General features: G+C 43.1%; 1 protein-coding gene across 1 annotated transcript; it reads right to left on the bottom strand.

Annotated features, from left to right (window-relative positions):
- Positions 1-401: 401 nt before the first annotated feature.
- Positions 402-11951, bottom strand: spast (spastin). Its single transcript, XM_061910590.1, has 16 exons — positions 11575-11951; positions 11419-11502; positions 11263-11346; positions 11030-11196; positions 9407-9519; positions 9242-9335; positions 9090-9164; positions 8918-8989; positions 8356-8431; positions 8177-8268; positions 8005-8084; positions 7878-7920; positions 7722-7801; positions 7574-7644; positions 1343-1383; positions 402-1265 (listed from the first exon to the last, which is right to left on the bottom strand). The coding sequence occupies exons 1-16, from the start codon at positions 11681-11683 to the stop codon at positions 1140-1142; spliced, it is 1407 nt and encodes a 468-aa protein (XP_061766574.1). The 5' UTR covers positions 11684-11951; the 3' UTR covers positions 402-1139.
- Between the last annotated feature and the right edge of the window lie 6864 nt (positions 11952-18815).

The following is an 18815-nucleotide window of genomic DNA, read 5'->3' as shown; positions in this document are numbered from 1 at the left end:
AATGCTAGGAAAATCGGTAAAAGAGTAAACAAAATGTTTTCATTTGGCAGCATGTCTCAACATCCGCAAGATGATGCAGCTGCTGGACCGCATGAACCACAGGTATACCGCTGGTTGACCAGAGGAAGAACCTGTGGGGGAAACATTAGATTTGGCAGAAGCTTTTAGGAGTAAAAGTAACACAAAAATAAAGACCTATGACCACACACATTTACTAGGTCCCAGTAAACTATCACCTTACAGTTAACGAGCAAATGAGAACTTTCATTACTCTAGCCCGGAGATTAGCATTTGGCTTCATGAAGTTCCTACCAGAAAGTTGCTTAAACCTTCACATATTTCAACAAATTATTCACATACGTGTGTAGGTGCATGAATCCATTAATCCTTCAATGCGATAGTCAATATTGTAAAAGAGGATATTTATTTGTTGTTTTCACAGCATTCCACACATCTGCAACTGCTTGTAAAACCTGTAAATTCCAGATGCAGATACAGACCAGAGTTGTAGAGAAGCTACAAAAACATAAGCATCCGCCTGTGTCTGCAGAACTGAATCGCAGACTCCTACAGATGCAATCATTAAAAGGTGTTAGTGTAGGCTAGTGTCCAGTTCTTTGAAATATCAATCAATCAATGTTTATTTATATATGAATTGTAAGAAGTGTTATTCAGATGAAAATGTTATAGAAGGCAAAAGGTCAATGGGTTTACAATTCCTTTCCCCTTTTTCCACACTTTGACTACTGTTTTGGGTACATTTACCAATCACTTGGGGTGTTATATTTAATGAAAGTGAAACATCATGTAAGTTACTCTTCACTGGGCGAACTCAAGGCTTTGCAACACTGTGCTGCCCTCTGGTGGCAGACAAAAAACTTGAAAAATCAGGAGGACATTTCTGAGATAAAATAATATACAGTACAATAAAAGTGCTGCAGAGTGTATCAAATATAATGAAACTCATAATACAAATTGTATCATCCAGTTATCTTCATCATAAAACCGGAAATTCAAACAGTAAATCAAAATCCTAAATATTTCTATAGGAGACCTATACATGCTTGTCAACAAAGCTATGATGTGTTGTGCCTCTACAGGAGGGTCAACATTATTTTTGCTATACAGCTGAATTACAATCAAAAAGCAGTTGTGTCACCAAAATTCTTGTTCCATTGGGTGTACATATTGAGAGTCGATGGGCTAACGCTGGGCTTGATTCGCTTTAGGGAATCCTCAAAATCTTTCATCTTCATGTTTCTCATCTGTACTCAGAATAAAGGACATTTTAGGAAAGTCAAGCAAGAATCTACAATGGAACACTTGTCACAGGATGACTAACCTGATTTGCAGCCATGTGCCGGACTTGGTCGGGTCCCAATTCTGTGCAAAGAGAAGATATTTGCATTGGAACAAGAATGATAATACACAGACACACAAACCACTTGATAAAGGTAAAGAGTCGGGTGCTTTGTAAAGCATGAATAGATGTACTTCTTTTCAAATGGTTTCACCTAGATTTGAATTCACATAAAAAACGAAGGCCATTTTTCCTTCCATCATTGTGGCAAAATAAGCTCACACACACAGTATGCACTGCATTTAAATGAGTGTGTTGGTAGCCGCAAATCATCATGGCGACATGGAGTAAGTACTTTTCCAATGTCTTTGTAATTGTGGTGATTAAGATACCATCAACAGATAGGAGTACGAAGATGTGAGCACATGTACAGTACATATTGATGACTACAGATGTAGGAATTATTTCCCATCATGAGACAAACCCAAACATACAAATTGTTTATACTATATACTGACTGATAGTAATTACATCACGTTTTGATAGTATCAACATATCTATCTATCACCTCTTCTTTTCCGGTTACTTTCTTGTGTTGTCCTACTATGTGTCTGTGTGTAGTATGCTTAATCATTCATTTTCCTCTAATATTTCCGTGATGATGGTACATAGAAGAAACTTTGTTTGTTTTCCGCCAATGTAGTGTGGATTAGTATCTTTGAAGCAGCGTCACACTGGTAGACAACGAGTTTGTTGCAGCTTGCTTTCAAATTTGGGCCAATGTTCCGGCAACACACGCACCCTCCTGGAGTTCATGCAACTTCTGCATGTGTGCAAGAAGGAATCTAGGATGCATCCCTTTTGAAGGAATCGTTCACATCAGTACAATATTTTAGTCATGTAAAGTTCGGCGGGGCTCGGAAACTTTATCGGCCGATCAACAATCAGTTAAAAAATGCAAATATTGGCGCAGAATCGATCCTATGAGGATTGGAATATCTGCAACAACTTTACATACATGACCTATGCATGAGCTTTTAACTGTTGTACTTTGTACCACAATTAAAAACTAAAATAAAAAGTCATAAGGTACGCCGGCTTCCTCCCACCTCCAAAGACATGCAGACATGGGATAGGTTGATTGGCAACACTAAATTGGCCATAGTGTGTGAATGTGAGTGTGAATGTTGTCTGTCTATCTGTGTTGGCCCTGCGATGAGGTGGCGACTTATCCAGGGTGTACCCCGCCTACCGCCCGAATGCAGCTGAGATAGCCCCCACGCCCCCGAAAGGGACAAGCGGTAGAGAATAGAAGGAAGAAAAATAGTGGAAGCTCGGTTTACAAATCCCTCTGTTTCCAACTTTTCCATATACTTTTCAAAATTTGAGATTGTGTCAAATATGCCTCTGTGTGCATTCATTTGTGTCCCAGTGGCAGCTATTTTAAAAATCAGCAAGTGGCCATTTTGTGCTTAATTGTATTTTAAAGACTGATCGAGCCGGCTTTGCACAACAGCAACTTTTTAACTGTGATGAGAGCTGACTTTTCTGGAAAAATATGCCAAAGCGGACTTATTTTACAGTGGAGGAGAAGTGGCGGTTCTTCCATTACCAGACACACTGACGGACCCTGCCCTAGCCTCCCCCTTTGCCCCTCTCTCTGTTCCTTTCACTCCTCTTGTGAGCAGCTCATAAGAGGACTTTTGTCAATGTTTATACTGAAAGTGGATTTTATTTTTTTAAATGTTTATTATTGTAGTAATATAGTTGTTAAAGTTAAGGATTTTTCTGATCGTTTGTGAGGACACCAAAGTGACTTATGTGGATGTGCCTGTGGTGGCAGAGCAGCACATACAGGAGAACTGTATAGCTCGGTTGGTAGAGTGGCCGTGCCAGCAACTTGAGGGTTGCAGGTTCGATTCTCGCTTCCGCCATCCTACTTACTGCTGTTGTGTCCTTGGGCAAGACACTTTACCCACCTGCTCCCAGTGCCACCCACACTGCTTTAAATGTAACTTAGATATTGGGTTTCACTATGTAAAGCGCTTTGAGTCACTTGAGAAAAGCGCTGTATAAATATAATTCACTTCACTTCACAACTGCAACCTTATCGTGGTAGAGGAGTTTGCGTGTCCCAATGATCCTAGGAGCTATGTTGTCCGGGGGCATAAAGCCCCCTGGTAGGGTCTCCCAAGGCAAACAGGTTCTAGGTCAGGGATCAGACAAAGAGCAGCTCGAAGACCTTTATGAAGATGAAAAACCATGGACCCAGATTTCCCTCGCCCGGACGCGGGTCACCGGGGCCCCCCTCTGGAGACAGGCCCGGAGTTGGGGCACGATGGCGAGCGCCTGGTGGCCGGGCCTGTTCCCATGGGGCCGGGCCGGGCACAGCCCGAAGAGGCAACGTGGGTCACCCCTCCAATGGGCTCACCACCCATTGCAGGGGCCATAGAGGTCGGGTGCATTGTGAGCTGGGCGAGAGCCGAAGGCAGGGCACTTGGCTGTCCGATCCTCGGCTACAGAAGCTAGCTCTTGGGAGGTGGAACGTCACGTCACTGGGGGGGAAAGAGCCTGAGCTAGTGCGCGAAGTTGAGAAATTCCGGCTGGATATAGTCGGACTCACTTCGACGCACAGCAAGGGCTCTGGAACCACTTCTCTCGAGAGGGATTGGACCCTCTTCCACTCTGACGTTGCCGGCAGTGAGAGGCGACGGGCTGGGGTGGCAATTCTTGTTTCCCCCTGGCTCAAAGCCTGTACGTTGGAATTCAACCCGGTGGACGAAAGGGTAGCCTCCCTCCGCTTTCGGGTGGGGGGGACGGGTCCTGACTGTTGTTTGTGCTTATGCACCAAACAGCAGTTCAGAGTACCCACACTTTTTGGGAACACTCGAGGGAGTACTGGAAAGTGCTCCCCCGGTTGATTCCCTTGTCCTACTGGGAGACTTCAACGCTCACGTTGGCAACGACAGTGAAACCTGGAGAGGCGTGATTGGGAAGAATGGCCGCCCGGATCTGAACCCGAGTGGTGTTTTGTTATTGGACTTTTGTGCTCGTCACAGTTTGTCCATAACAAACACCATGTTCAAACATAAGGGTGTCCATATGTGCACTTGGCCCCAGGACACCCTAGGCCGCAGTTCCATGATCGACTTTGTAGTTGTGTCATCGGATTTGCGGCCTCATGTTTTGGACACTCGGGTGAAGAGAGGGGCGGAGCTTTCTACCGATCACCACCTGGTGGTGAGTTGGCTTCGATGGTGGGGGAGGATGCCGGACAGACCTGGGAGGCCCAAACGCATTGTGAGGGTCTGCTGGGAACGTCTGGCAGAGTCTCCTGTCAGACAAAGTTTCAATTCCCACCTCCGGAAGAACTTTGAACATGTCACGAGGGAGGTGCTGGACATTGAGTCCGAGTGGACCATGTTCCGCACCTCTATTGTCGAGGCGGCAGATCGGAGCTGTGGCCGCAAGGTAGTTGGTGCCTGTCGGGGCGGCAATCCTAAAACCCCTTGGTGGACACCAGCGGTGAGGGATGCCGTCAAGCTGAAGAAGGAGTCCTATCGGGTCCTTTTGGCTCATAGGACTCCGGAGGCAGTGGACAGGTACCGACAGGCCAAGCGGTGTGCAGCTTCAGCGGTCGCGGAGGCAAAAACTCGGACATGGGAAGAGTTCGGGGAAGCCATGGAAAACGACTTCCGGACGGCTTCGAAGCGATTCTGGACCACCGTCCGCCGCCTCAGGAAGGGGAAGCAGTGCACTATCAACACCGTGTATGGTGCGGATGGTGTTCTGCTGACCTCGACTGCGGATGTTGTGGATAGGTGGAAGGAATACTTCGAAGACCTCCTCAATCCCACCAACACGTCTTCCTATGAGGAAGCAGTGCCTGGGGAATCTGTGGTGGACCCTCCTATTTCTGGGGCTGAGGTCGCTGAGGTAGTTAAAAAGCTCCTTGGTGGCAAGGCCCCAGGGGTGGACGAGATCCGCCCGGAGTTCCTTAAGGCTCTGGATGCTGTGGGGCTGTCTTGGTTGACAAGACTTTGCAGCATCGCGTGGACATCGGGGGCGGTACCTCTGGATTGGCAGACCGGGGTGGTGGTTCCTCTCTTTAAGAAGGGGGACCGGAGGGTGTGTTCCAACTATCATGGGATCACACTCCTCAGCCTTCCCGGTAAGGTTTATTCAGGTGTACTGGAGAGCAGGCTACGTCGGATAGTCGAACCTCGGATTCAGGAGGAACAGTGTGGTTTTCGTCCTGGTCGTGGAACTGTGGACCAGCTCTATACTCTCGGCAGGGTTCTTGAGGGTGCATGGGAGTTTGCCCAACCAGTCTACATGTGCTTTGTGGACTTGGAGAAGGCATTCGACCGTGTCCCTCGGGAAGTCCTGTGGGGAGTGCTCAGAGAGTATGGGGTATCGGACTGTCTTATTGTGGCGGTCCGTTCCCTGTACGATCAGTGCCAGAGCTTGGTTCGCATTGCCGGCAGTAAGTCGAACACATTTCCAGTGAGGGTTGGACTCCGCCAAGGCTGTCCTTTGTCACCGATTCTGTTCATAACTTTTATGGACAGAATTTCTAGGCGCAGTCAAGGCTTTGAGGGGTTCCGGTTTGGTAACCGCAGGATTAGGTCTCTGCTTTTTGCAGATGATGTGGTCCTGATGGCTTCATCTGACCAGGATCTTCAGCTCTCGCTGGATCGGTTCGCAGCCGAGTGTGAAGCGACCGGAATGAGAATCAGCACCTCCAAGTCCGAGTCCATGGTTCTCGCCCGGAAAAGGGTGGAGTGCCATCTCCGGGTTGGGGAGGAGACCCTGCCCCAAGTGGAGGAGTTCAAGTACCTAGGAGTCTTGTTCACGAGTGAGGGAAGAGTGGATCGTGAGATCGACAGGCGGATCGGTGCGGCGTCTTCAGTAATGCGGACGTTGTACCGATCCGTTGTGGTGAAGAAGGAGCTGAGCCGGAAGGCAAAGCTCTCAATTTACCGGTCGATCTACGTTCCCATCCTCACCTATGGTCATGAGCTTTGGGTCATGACCGAAAGGATAAGATCACGGGTACAAGCGGCCGAAATGAGTTTCCTCCGCCGTGTGGCGGGGCTCTCCCTTAGAGATAGGGTGAGAAGCTCTGCCATCCGGGAGGGACTCAAAGTAAAGCCGCTGCTCCTCCACATCGAGAGGAGCCAGATGAGGTGGTTCGGGCATCTGGTCAGGATGCCACCCGAACGCCTCCCTAGAGAGGTGTTTAGGGCACGTCCAAACGGTAGGAGGCCACGGGGAAGACCCAGGACACGTTGGGAAGACTATGTCTCCCGGCTGGCCTGGGAACGCCTCGGGATCCCCCGGGAAGAGCTAGACGAAGTGGCTGGGGAGAGGGAAGTTTGGGTTTCCCTGCTTAGGCTGTTTCCCCCGCGACCCGACCTCGGATAAGCGGAAGATGATGGATGGATGGAAGAGACAGTTGGTTAATCACCTCCTAGTTATGTTTGTTTGATAGACAGTACTGTATAGCATTTTACATTGTGTTCCAAATATGCTAACCTTAACTACACTGAACAGAAATATAAATGCGACACTTTTATTTTTGCTCCCATTTTTCCTTAGTTCAACTCAAAGATCTAAAACTTTTGCTATATACAAAAACAACATAATCTTCTCAAACACTGTTCACATACCTGTCTAAATCTGTGTTAGTGAGCACTTCTTTGCCAAATTAATCCATCCCACCTCTCAAGTGTGGCATATCAAGATGCGGAATAAACAACATGATTATTGCACAGAGGAAAACCTTAAGCAGTGAGCAGCAAAACTGGGTATGGCTCTTCGCTTTGTCCTCCAACATGGTAACAACCCAAAACATACGTCACCCCTAGCAAAGAACTACTTCCAGAGGGCCAAAGTGAAAGATATTGGGTGGCCTGCACAAATGCCCGACTTGAATCACATCGAGAATCTTGGAAAAATATTGAAGACCAAAGTACATGGCATAAGATCATCAAATCTGCGAGGAGATTTGATGAATATTCAGGAGTCTGAATATTCGCTAAGTTGGCAATACTTATTCTTCCTGCTACATGTTATTATTCTCTGGCAAGAAGCATTGTTATAATCCCTTCTACTATATACAATTGGAACGACAAGCTATATTCTCAGACAGCCCAATTATAATTGTTTTATGAGCAGGGGCATAGCATGTAGCGGCAAATTTATTTGTGGCGTACCATCAGATGTAATCAAACACTGTCTAGCACCATGTCAACATGTGATGAAGAGTACCTCTAATTGGCCCAAGTGCAGCATCCTTCGCTAATGATGTCAGATCACTTCCTGAATATCCTGCTGTCGCTCTGTCATTCGGGAAGATTGGCAGGTTTAACATTAAGTTGTGGATGTACAGTAAATGTGGTGAATATGTGACACTCACTTTGCAAGAGAGATCAACTCATTTTTGCACAGCGGACTCCCATGCTTCGCTAAAAGATGCTCCATAAGTGAGGCCCTTGTCTGTATAAAGATTTCAAAATGGAACATTAAAAGGATTTTGATTAAAGACGTTAAATTTTGTGAAAATAGAAAATACCTTCTCATCAGGCAATGCCACGTAGACCCTTTTGGCAAAGCGCCTGAAAAATATGAGGGGAAAAAAAAAGTTGTAAAATTTCTCAAATGTAAAAACGTATTGCAGCAATGAAGTGTAAATAAGATACCTTAGTACCGCTTCATCAAGCTCCTGAGGTCTGTTGGTGGCTCCCATAACAAGCACCCTGTCATCAGCTCCAGACTGCACCTGACAAACAAAACAGTGCCAGTGTAGAGCATCAGTAAGCACATACGGACAGTGCATCTAACAATAGATTTCAGAAAATGCAATGCTCTTACCCCATCAAACTCCACGAGGAACTCTGTTTTTAAACGACGTGAAAACTCTTGTTCTCCTTCTCTCCTTTCACAAAGCAAACTGTCAACTTCATCTAGATGTAAACCACCCAAAAAACAAAATTTACAAATATAAAAAACAATCTCTCTTTATCGTTCAATTCCAAGTGTACAGTACAAACCAATAAAGATGACAGAGGGCTGTAATTCTCTGGCAGCTGCAAATAATGCTCGGACAAGCTTCTCACTCTCTCCCACCTTTGAAGAAGTCAAAATAGAACTGCAAAATCACACTAAATATATGGCAGAAACATGAAAAAATGTACAAAGAAAGTATTTTATGATAAAAATTTGGGATGTCTACACTTATCAATTGATTGTTTACAATTCTGTTGATGGTGTGGTAAGCCATTATTGTGTAGTATCAACTAGTTGGTGATCTACAAGAAACACATGATGTAAGCTATTGGAATTTGAGCTACATCCAATCAGGAGTTCAGAACATTTAACAACATAGAACTTTTTTTACTCATCCTCCCCCAGCGTTTACCTTTTTCCCATCTTTTACAGGGTGCCTTGTGGTGACCCATCAGTGTTCCTGTTTTGTAACCCTGTACACTGCTTGTTTGTCTAATCTAGAACGGGTTTGTGCTGAAAACAAAGTTTTGTTGTACTTGTGCAATGATAATAAAGACCTACATAGTGACTGTCATCCAATTAGATAGTTTATAACCAGATGCTTACATATTTGGAAGTCAAACTGGCAGCACTGATGTTGAAAAAAGTGGCATTCGACTCTGCTGCTACAGCTTTGGCCTGGTAAGAAGAGGTAAAGCTATGATTCAAGCAGTGATTTGTTTGAAAAATAGTTGCTTTCTTGCTGATTCAAAATTAGAAAACACCATCATTTACACACCAGCATTGTTTTCCCATTTCCAGGTGGACCAAATAAAAGCAAACCTCGTGCTGGAGCTCTCAAACCAGTGAAGAGCTACAGAGGGAAAGATGAATAAATCATTAAATGTAGTGCATGCTATGGTAAACATGACGTCGTTTTTAAACATTTACCTCCGGTCGTAAGGCAGGAAGGATGACAATCTCCTGGAGTGCTTGCTTGGCGAGCTCCTGGCCAGCAATATCGTTGAATGTAACAGACACCCCACTAAAATTAACACAGGACTTATATATTACTTCATCGAATAACTTCCTCAGAAGCGCATAGTGTGGACTTACGTGTCAACAATTTCATTCAGGATCAAGTTAGCCAGTTTGCTGTCCACATTCTTAAAATGTTTTATATCCCGTTTCTGAGGCGGTTTTTGAGCTCTCCCCACTCGTGGTGTTACCTTAGGCATCACAAAAACATTTCAGGATTTAATTTAAAAAATATAGGAGCAAACCTAAAGGTGCGGTTTGCAGCGGATACGATTTAACAAGCCTTCCTCCTTCACTCCTAATCATGACAATTGCAGACATTTATTTGCAAAATCTGCTCTCTTCAACCACAATATCCTAGCTCAGGGGTCACCAACCTTTTTGAAACCAAGAGCAACTTCTTGGGTACTGATTAATGCGAAGGGCTACCAGTTTGATACACACTTAAATAAATTGCCAGAAATAGCTAATTTGCTCAATTTACCTTTAATAAATAAATAAATAAATAAATAAATAAATATATATATATATATATATATATATATGTATATATATAAAAAATGGGTATTTCTGTCTGTCATTCCGTCGTACATTTTTTTTCCTTTTACGGGAGGTTTTTTGTAGAGAATAAATGATGAAAAAAAGACTTAATTGAACGGTTTAAAGTGGAGAAAACAGGAAAAAAAAGAAAATTAAATTTTGAAAAATAGTTTATCTTCAATTTCGACTCTTTGAAATTCAAAATTCAACCGAAAAAAAGAAGAGAAAAACTAGCTAATTTGAATGTTTTTGAAAAAATTAAAAAAAGAATTAATGGAACATCATTAGTAATTTTTCCTGATTAAGATTAATTTTTTAATTTTGATGACATGTTTTAGATCGGTTAAAATCCAATCTGCACTTTGTTAGAATATATAACAAAATGGACCAAGCTATGTTTCTAACAAAGACAAATCATTATGTCTTCTAGATTTTCCAGAATTTTTTTTTAAAAGGAATTCAAAAGACTTTTAAATAAGATTTAAATTTGATTGTAAAGATTTTCTAGATTTGCCAGTATAATTTTTTTGAATTTTAATCATAATAAGTTTGAAGAAATATTTCACCAATATTCTTTGTCGAAAAAACAGAAGCTAAAATGAAGAATTAAATTAAAATTGATTCGTTATTCTTTACAATAAAAAAAATTAATTTACTGGAAAATTTATTTAAATTGTCAGGAAAGAAGAGGAAGGAATTTAAAAGGTAAAAAGGTTTTTGTGTTTAAAAATACTGAAATAATTTTCAAGATTGTATTGTTTCTCTAAAATTGTCTTTTTGAAAGTTATGAGAAGCAAAGTAAAAAAATAAAGGAATTTATTTAAACAAGTGAAGACCAAGTCTTTGAAATATTTTCTCGTATTTTCAAATTCCATTTGAGTTTTGTCTCTCTTAGAATTAAAAATGTCGAGCAAAGCAAGACCAGCTTGCTAGTAAATAAATACAATTTCAAAAATAGAGGCAGCTCACTGGTAAGTGCTGCAATTTGAGCTATTTTTAGAACAGGCCAGCGGGCGACTCATCTGGTCCTTATGGGCGACTTGATGCCCGCGGGCACCGCGTTGGTGACCCCTGTCCTAGCTGTTGGTAGATTTCTTATATTTTTTGGGGTCATTTGGAGCCCACTGTAAAAGGGGCTTTTAATATGCATATACATTTTACCTTTAAATCAGGTGTTCTGGAAGGTGGTTTGCCTGCCGTGGAGGGACGGATGCTTTTGGACAACCCTCGAACCGCTGGCTGACTTTTAGGAGGAGGTTTTGTTTGGTGCGGGGTATTATTTGGAGTAATCTGGGTTTGAGTCGTGCCTTTGGAGGCCATTGTAGCCTCTACAAATAACACAAACATTCGTCAAACATTATTCAAAAAGAAGATCAATTTACGCAGTCTCCTACCTAAAAGAGCGAGCCTATCTTTTGCCATGGTGAGATTGGTGATCATTTTATCCTGAAGTCTCTTGGCTCTCTCATATTGCTCTCCTGTTTGCAAACAGCTGTGTTAGCGTGGAAGCCTCGAGTTTCATGTGATGTTGTGTTGTGTTAGCAGCATACCTTGTCCCATGATCGTCACTGCAATGCCGCTCTCCAGTTCAACAATACCCTTCTTGTACCACTGCAGAGCTTCCTCTTTCTCCCCTGTCAGCACACAATACTTCTTTACTAAGCGGCCAAGCAGCGACACATGTTAGCTGGCAACCATAAACACACCTGTGTCATCCTCGTCGATTCTCAGTGCCTTGGATATGTATTCAAACGCTTGCTTGTGATAGTTTTTCACCACTTCGCTGCTTTCTCTGCCTTTATTTTTTTTTAACATCACCCTCTCGTTACAGTTCCCTCGCTACAGATGCTAGCATATTATAATCACACGGTATGGTAAAGTTGGACTGAACCATTATACCTAACACATATCTATACAACGCGCGAGTTTTTGTTATTTTATTTACCAGATATGGTTATAAATAAATAAATTCCAAGAAAATGTTCGTTGTTTATCCGTGGAATAAAGCTACGGTTCAGTGCAGTAATTTCTGAAACAGGTCACTCACTTCCGCTTGCATGCTGCAGGACAGCAATGAAAAAAATAGGACACTTCTGTTTTCAAAATAAAAGCCCACCACCGCAGTTCAGACGACAATGATTTTTTTTTGCGATTTGTTTTTGCAAATTTTACGCTTTTTTTTCTCTAATTCCACAGCTATTCGCCTTACAGTAATTTAACTTGGTATTTACAACATGCTAACTGTATGCATGTTTACGTTAGCATGCTAATATAACGTGCCATCTTTTTGAGCTAATTCTGCTACCGTTTATTACGGAGCCCCTAAAGGGACATAGGGATTTTTTCTAAAGGGACATGGGGATTTTTTTAGACATGTATCTCTCTCGTGCGCACAAGAAACTTTTTATAAAAAAAAAAAATAATATATTATTTTTAAATAAAAAGTTTCTCATGGCCGCCAGAAAGCATTGCGTTTGCGTGGTTTTAGGTGTGTGTTAAAATGGCAGTTCAGGAGTTAATTCGGCTGTATTTCCAACTCGGACTTCACTGTAAGGACATTGCTGCTTTGCTTGCAAGTCGTCATCGGTATATTGTGTCTGAAAGACATTTAAAACAAATTATGAAGGCATGTTGTCTGTTTCGGCGCAAAGGATACACCTCTTTGGATCGCGTGGTAGATTTCATTCACCAGCAGTTACAAATTTGCCAACCCTCCCGGATTTTCCGGGAGACTCCCGAAATTCAGCGCCTTTCCCGAAAACCTCCCGGATAAATTTCATCCCGAAAATATTCCGAAATTTAGCCGGAGCTGGAGGCCACGAACCCCTCCAGCTCCTCGCAGGGACAGTCTGTTTTCACGTCCGCTTGTCCACTATATAAACAGCTTGCCTCCCCAATCACGTTACAACATCTACGGATTTGAATAAGTGAAGTGAATTATATTTACATAGCGCTTTTTCTCTAGTGACTCAAAGCGCTTTCCACAGTGAAACCCAATATTTAAGTTACATTTAAACCAGTGTGGGTGGCACTGGGAGCAGGTGGGTAAAGTGTCTTGCCCAAGGACACAACGGCAGTGACTAGGATGGCGGAAGCGGGGATCGAACCTGCAACCCTCAAGTTGCTGGCACGGCCGCTCTACCAACCGAGTTAAACTGCACACACAAGGAGACAAAGCAGAAGAACGAGGAAGTTACAGCCGTGGCGACGCCGTCTGTAATAGAGTGATTCTATGTTGTCTGTTGCCATCCCCTGGTGAATGTTGGCTATAACGTTAGCCGTTATGGGGTTGCTTTTTGATTGGCCAATGATTTACTTGGTGTTGGGCACCTGACGGCAAGTGAGGGAGTCTGTTCTGAAGCCCACAGTAAAGAGACATAACTTCATCACCTCACCTGGTTATTGACTCCAACCCAATATATTACACCGTAGATGAGCAAAATTAAGAAATAAATGGCAGAACAAAGGTTACTCAAATAGTGAAAGGTAAGTGTTGTTGTTTTTTAGTAACCAGCAAGCACAGTAGTTAGTAGAACAACTGTGTTTTTATCACTGTGTATTTGATAGGTGCCGTCTGAAATTCAACTATTTCTTTTATTTTTATATATAATAAAATATATATATATAGCTAGAATTCACTGAAAGTCAAGTATTTCATATATATATATATATATATATATATATATATATATATATATATATATATATATATATATATATATATATTAGGGGTGGGCAAATTAATCCGTTAATTACGAGTTAACTCATCAATCTATTAACGCCGACAATTATTTTATCGCACATTTGCGTATGTTGTTTACATGCTTTTATTTTGTTAACGCCTTTTCTTAACAAGATGGCGTCGCCCGGATGGGCTTCGGCGTCGAGGGGCTCTTGGTAAAGATGGAACATTTGGCAAAAATACCGGACAATTCTGCAAATTTCATGGCTAGCTTACAGCGTGGTCACTCTGGGATCACTTACGACCGCCAGACAATTCTGAATGTGGATAGATCGGGCCGTTTTGGACTGAATGACGCGTGCTTGCTAGACCGGCTAGCTAGCATGGGAATACTTTGCCGGCTACATCCGGCGGCCAGTGAAGCAGCGGAGTATACGTGTTGTCTGTCTATTTATCAATAATGCAGACGAGGAGTGTTGGCTGAGTTGTTAACGTTTACTTTCAGAGCGTGCATATCACAACATACAAGATGCCGTCATGGCGACACACAACCTATACCAGGCTACCGCACATGCTCGTCACTCCTGTTGCATGCTGGGTAGGGTAGTTCTTTTTTTTCCCTGGCTCATAACATCACAATATAGTACCATGTATATGATGCGTTCAGTTTATCAAAGCACCAAGCAAACAATCGGAAAATTCCCATCATATCAATTCCTAGATATGGTCATAATTATTTTAAGTGCACTACACACAACATTATTAATATTGCTACTACGGATAATTTGATCAAAAATTCCCTAAAACAGCCCACTACTTATAATATAGGTTTTTTAAACATAAGATCCCTGATAAAAAAAAAATGTTTCTGCTGTTACCTCAGATGATAAATGGCTTCACGGTGGCAGAGGGGTTAGTGCGTCTGCCTCACAATACGAAGGTCCTGCAGTCCTGGGTTCAAATCCAGGCTCGGGATCTTTCTGTGTGGAGTTTGCATGTTCTCCCCGTGAATGCGTGGGTTTCCTCCGGGTACTCCGGCTTCCTCCCACCTCCAAAGACATGCACCTGGGGATAAGTTGATTGGCAACACTAAATTGGCCCTAGTGTGTGAATGTTGTCTGTCTATCTGTGTTGGCCCTGCGATGAGGTGGCGACTTGTCCAGGGTGTACCCCGCCTTCCGCCCGATTGTAGCTGAGATAGGCCCCAGCGCCCCCCGCGACCCCGAAAGGGAATAAGCGGTAGAAAATGGATGGATGGATGGATGGATGGGTTGTACTTGTATAGCGCTTTTCTACCTTCAAGGTACTTAAACTTAAATGTTTTTTATTTACATTTTTTGAGTTGATTTTCATAAAATATGCTATTTAACTGCTACTGTTTAACAAGGACTGATTTAAATTGTGTTTGCACAACAAATGTTTTGGCGCTTTTGTTCATGTGGGAGAATATTCCAATAAAGGTGCACTACACACTACTTTTGAATTCATTATTGGGCTTTGCGTATACAATGCAGTTAATCGCGATTAATTGGAGAAATAGTGCGATTAACTTCGATTACAATTTTTAATCGTTGCCCAGCCCTAATATATATATATATATTTATATATATATATTAATATCTATATGTATATATATATTTAAATAAATACTCGAGTTGGTGAATTGTAGATGTAAATATACTCCTCCCCTCTTAACCACGCCCCCCGCCCCAACCACGCACCCAACTACGCCTCTGCCCCACCCCGACCATGCCCCCCCCCCCACCCCAAAATCCCCACCTCCCGAAATCGGAGGTCTCAAGGTTGGCAAGTATAGATGTCTACCATGGCTATGAGTTCTTTTTTCCCCTTGGCCTCAGCCTGAATCCCCTCTCCAGGGGGCCAGGCTTAGATCGATTTTTAAATTTTATTTTATTTTTTTCTCCATTATTCCCCCCCCCCACACACACACACACAAACACTTGTTTACCTGTACCTCACCTTTTTTGTAAGGGCCGCCAGAAGTTGGCAGACCCGTCAGCGATCCTGTTCTGTCTCCCTGTAATATTTGTCTGATCTTGAATGGGATTGTGCTGAAAATGTTAATTTCCCCTTGGGGATTAATAAAGTATGTCTGATTCTTATCCGTCTAATTCTGATGAAAACTGGGGGTGTGAAAACTAATCCGACTAATTTAGTGCATAGAAACCCACTGAATCCCTCTTGTTTTCATGTGTTATTATACATGTACTTTTTTTTTTTGCCTTTTGGTCCGGAACCCTTTGGGACTATGTGACAAGGGGTGGCACTTTCGTGACTTCTGTGGTGCTTTTTTGTGGACTGCCGGATCTGCCTCCCGGGAGCCTACTTACCATGGAGACCAGCTGCTGGGTCTCTGCCACACCAGAGTCTGTTTGGAGAGACTGGAAGAGATGTGGATGAAGAGACAGGGCTGCAGAGCTAGCACTGAACGCCGGGAAGCTTCACAGTGTCTTGGCTGAATGAGCAGGTATAAGACACCTCAGTCTCCTCGGACGTATCCTCGCTCATCCATGTGGACTGGACACTGGCCGAGAGTTGGTTGGCGGCCTGGAGTGGAGTCGGCTCTTTTGTTTGCTTTGTTGGCCATGCTCCCTCCACCCCAGCAGACGATGGCGTGGAACACCGCAGAGGCCACCACAGTGTATATGTTTCTTTTACTTTTATTCATTGCTGTATGTAGAAGTGGCTGGTTGCATCAGCTCTGCTCTTAATGTCTTTAATGTTCTTTGTGTTCTTTGATGTTGTAAGGGGGATGTCTACTATGGCTATGAGTTTTTTTTTTCCCCCTTGGCCTCAGTCTGGACTCCATCTCCAGGGGCCCATGCTTAGACCGATTTTATTTATCCATCCGTCCATTTCCTTCCGCTTATTCCCTTTCGGGGTCGCGGGGGGCGCTGGCGCCTATCTCAGCTACAATCGGGCGGAAAGCGCGGTACACCCTGGACAAGTCGCCACCTCATTGCAGGGCCAACACAGATAGACAGACAACATTCACACTCACATTCACAAACTAGGGCCAATTTAGTGTTGCCAATCAACCTATTTATTATTTTTTTCTCCATTCCCCCCACCCCCCACTTGTTAACCTGTATCTTACCTTTTTTGTAAGGGGCGCCGGAAATTGGCAGACCCGTCCGCGATCCTGTTCTGTCTCTTTGTAATGTTTGTCTGATCTTGAATGGGATTGTGTTGAAAATTTTAATTTCCCCTCGGGGATTAACAAAGTATGTCTGATTCTGATGAAAACTGGGGGTGTGAAAACTAATGCAACTAATTTAGTGCATAGAAACACACTGAATGTCTGGAGATTGGGGGTGGGGGTGTTTCATTTCGGGCAGCACAGTGGCAGAGGGGTTAGTGCGTCTGCCTCACAATACGAAGGTCCTGAGTAGTCTGGGGTTCGATCCCAGGCTCTTTCTGTGTGGAGTTTACATGTTCTCCCTGTGACTGTGTGGGTTCCCTCCGTACTCCGGCTTCCTCCCACTTCCATGCAACTGGGGATAGGTTGATTGGCAACACTAAATTGTAGTGTGTGAATGTGAATGTTGTCTGTCTATCTGTGTTGGTCCTGCGATGAGTTGGCAACTTGTCCAGGGTTTATCCCGCCTTCCGCCTGAATTCAGCTGAGATAGGCTCCAGCGACCCCAAAAGGGACAAGCGGTAGGAAATGGATGGACGGATGGATCTGTTTTTAAATAAAACAATATTACCATGTAGTCCTTTGTGGAAAAAGTTTGGACAACCCTGGACTCAAGAGATAGCATAATGTCTTTAATGTCCTTTGTTTTCTTTGATGTTTGATGTTTCCCTCTTACATACATGTAAGAGGGATGTGTGCTATGAGTTGTTTTTTTCCCTCGGCCTTAGTCCGACCCCCTCTCCAGGGGCCCATGCTTAGACCGATTTTTTTATTTTAATGTATTTGTATTTTTTGTCTCATCTTGAATGGGATTGTGCTGAAAATTTTAAAGTATGTCTGATTCTGATCTGTCTGATTCTGCTTCTGATGAAAACTGGGGGTGTGAAAACTAATGCGACTAATTTAGTGCATAGAAACACACTGAAGGTCTGGAGATTATGGGTGGGGGCGTTTCATTTCTATTGGGAGTCTTAAAGGCCTACTGAAATGAGATTGTCTTATTTAAACGGGGATAGCAGGTCCATTCTATGTGTCATACTTGATCATTTCGCGATATTGCCATATTTTTGCTGGATGGATTTAGTAGAGAACATCCACGATAAAGTTTGCAACTTTAGGTGGTAAGAGAAATGCCCTGCCTCTACCGTAAGTCGCGGACGATGACGACACACGTGTGGGGGCTCCTCACATCGTCATATTGTTTTTAATGGGAGCCTCCAACAAAAAGTGCTATGCGGACCGAGAAAACGACAATTTTACCCATTAATTTGAGCGAGGATGAAAGATTCGTGTTTGAGGATATTGATAGCGACGGACTAGAGAAAGAAAAAAAAAAAAAAAAAAAAAACGCGATTGCATTGGGACGGATTCCGATGTTTTAGAGACATTTACTAGGATAATTCTGGGAAATCCCTTATCTTTCTATTGTGTTGCTAGTGTTTTAGGGAGTTAAATAGTACCTGATAGTCGGAGGTGTTTGTCCACGGGTGTGTTGACGCGCAGTGTCTCAGGGGAGTCGACGACAGCTGTACGGACGACACAAGCTCAGCTGATATCCGGTAAGTGGCGACTTTTTAACCACAAATTTCTCACCGAAACCTGCTGGTTGACATTCGGTAGGATCCATGTTCGCTTGACCGCGCTCTGATCCATTGTGAAGTTTCACTTCCAGGAATTTTAAACAGGGAATCACTGTGTGTTTGTGTGGCTAATGGCTAAAGCTTCCCAACTCCATCTTTTTACTGTGACTCCTCCAATATTAATTGAAAAAATTGCAAAAGATTCAGCAACACAGATGTCCAAAATACTGTGTAATTATGCTGTTAAAGAAGACGACTTTTAGCTGTGTGTGTGCATAGCGCTTATACTTCCTAAAAACCCATGACGTCTTGTGTACACGTCATCATTACACGACGTTTCCAAGATGAAACTCACGGAAAATTTAAAATGATGATTTAGTAAACTAAAAAGGCCGTATTTGGCATGTGTTGCAATGTTAATATTTCATCATTGATATATAAACTATTAGACTGCGTTTCAGTAGGCCTTTAATATTTAATGACAAAAGGAATACATATTGCCACACCTGCCCAGAAGAGCTTCAC

This window comes from Nerophis ophidion, linkage group LG09, assembly GCF_033978795.1.
Source record: "Nerophis ophidion isolate RoL-2023_Sa linkage group LG09, RoL_Noph_v1.0, whole genome shotgun sequence".
In the NCBI taxonomy this organism is placed as follows: Eukaryota; Metazoa; Chordata; class Actinopteri; order Syngnathiformes; family Syngnathidae; genus Nerophis; species Nerophis ophidion.
The sequence above is the reverse complement of the archived record's forward strand: the minus strand, read 5'-3'. Positions and strand labels throughout refer to the sequence as shown.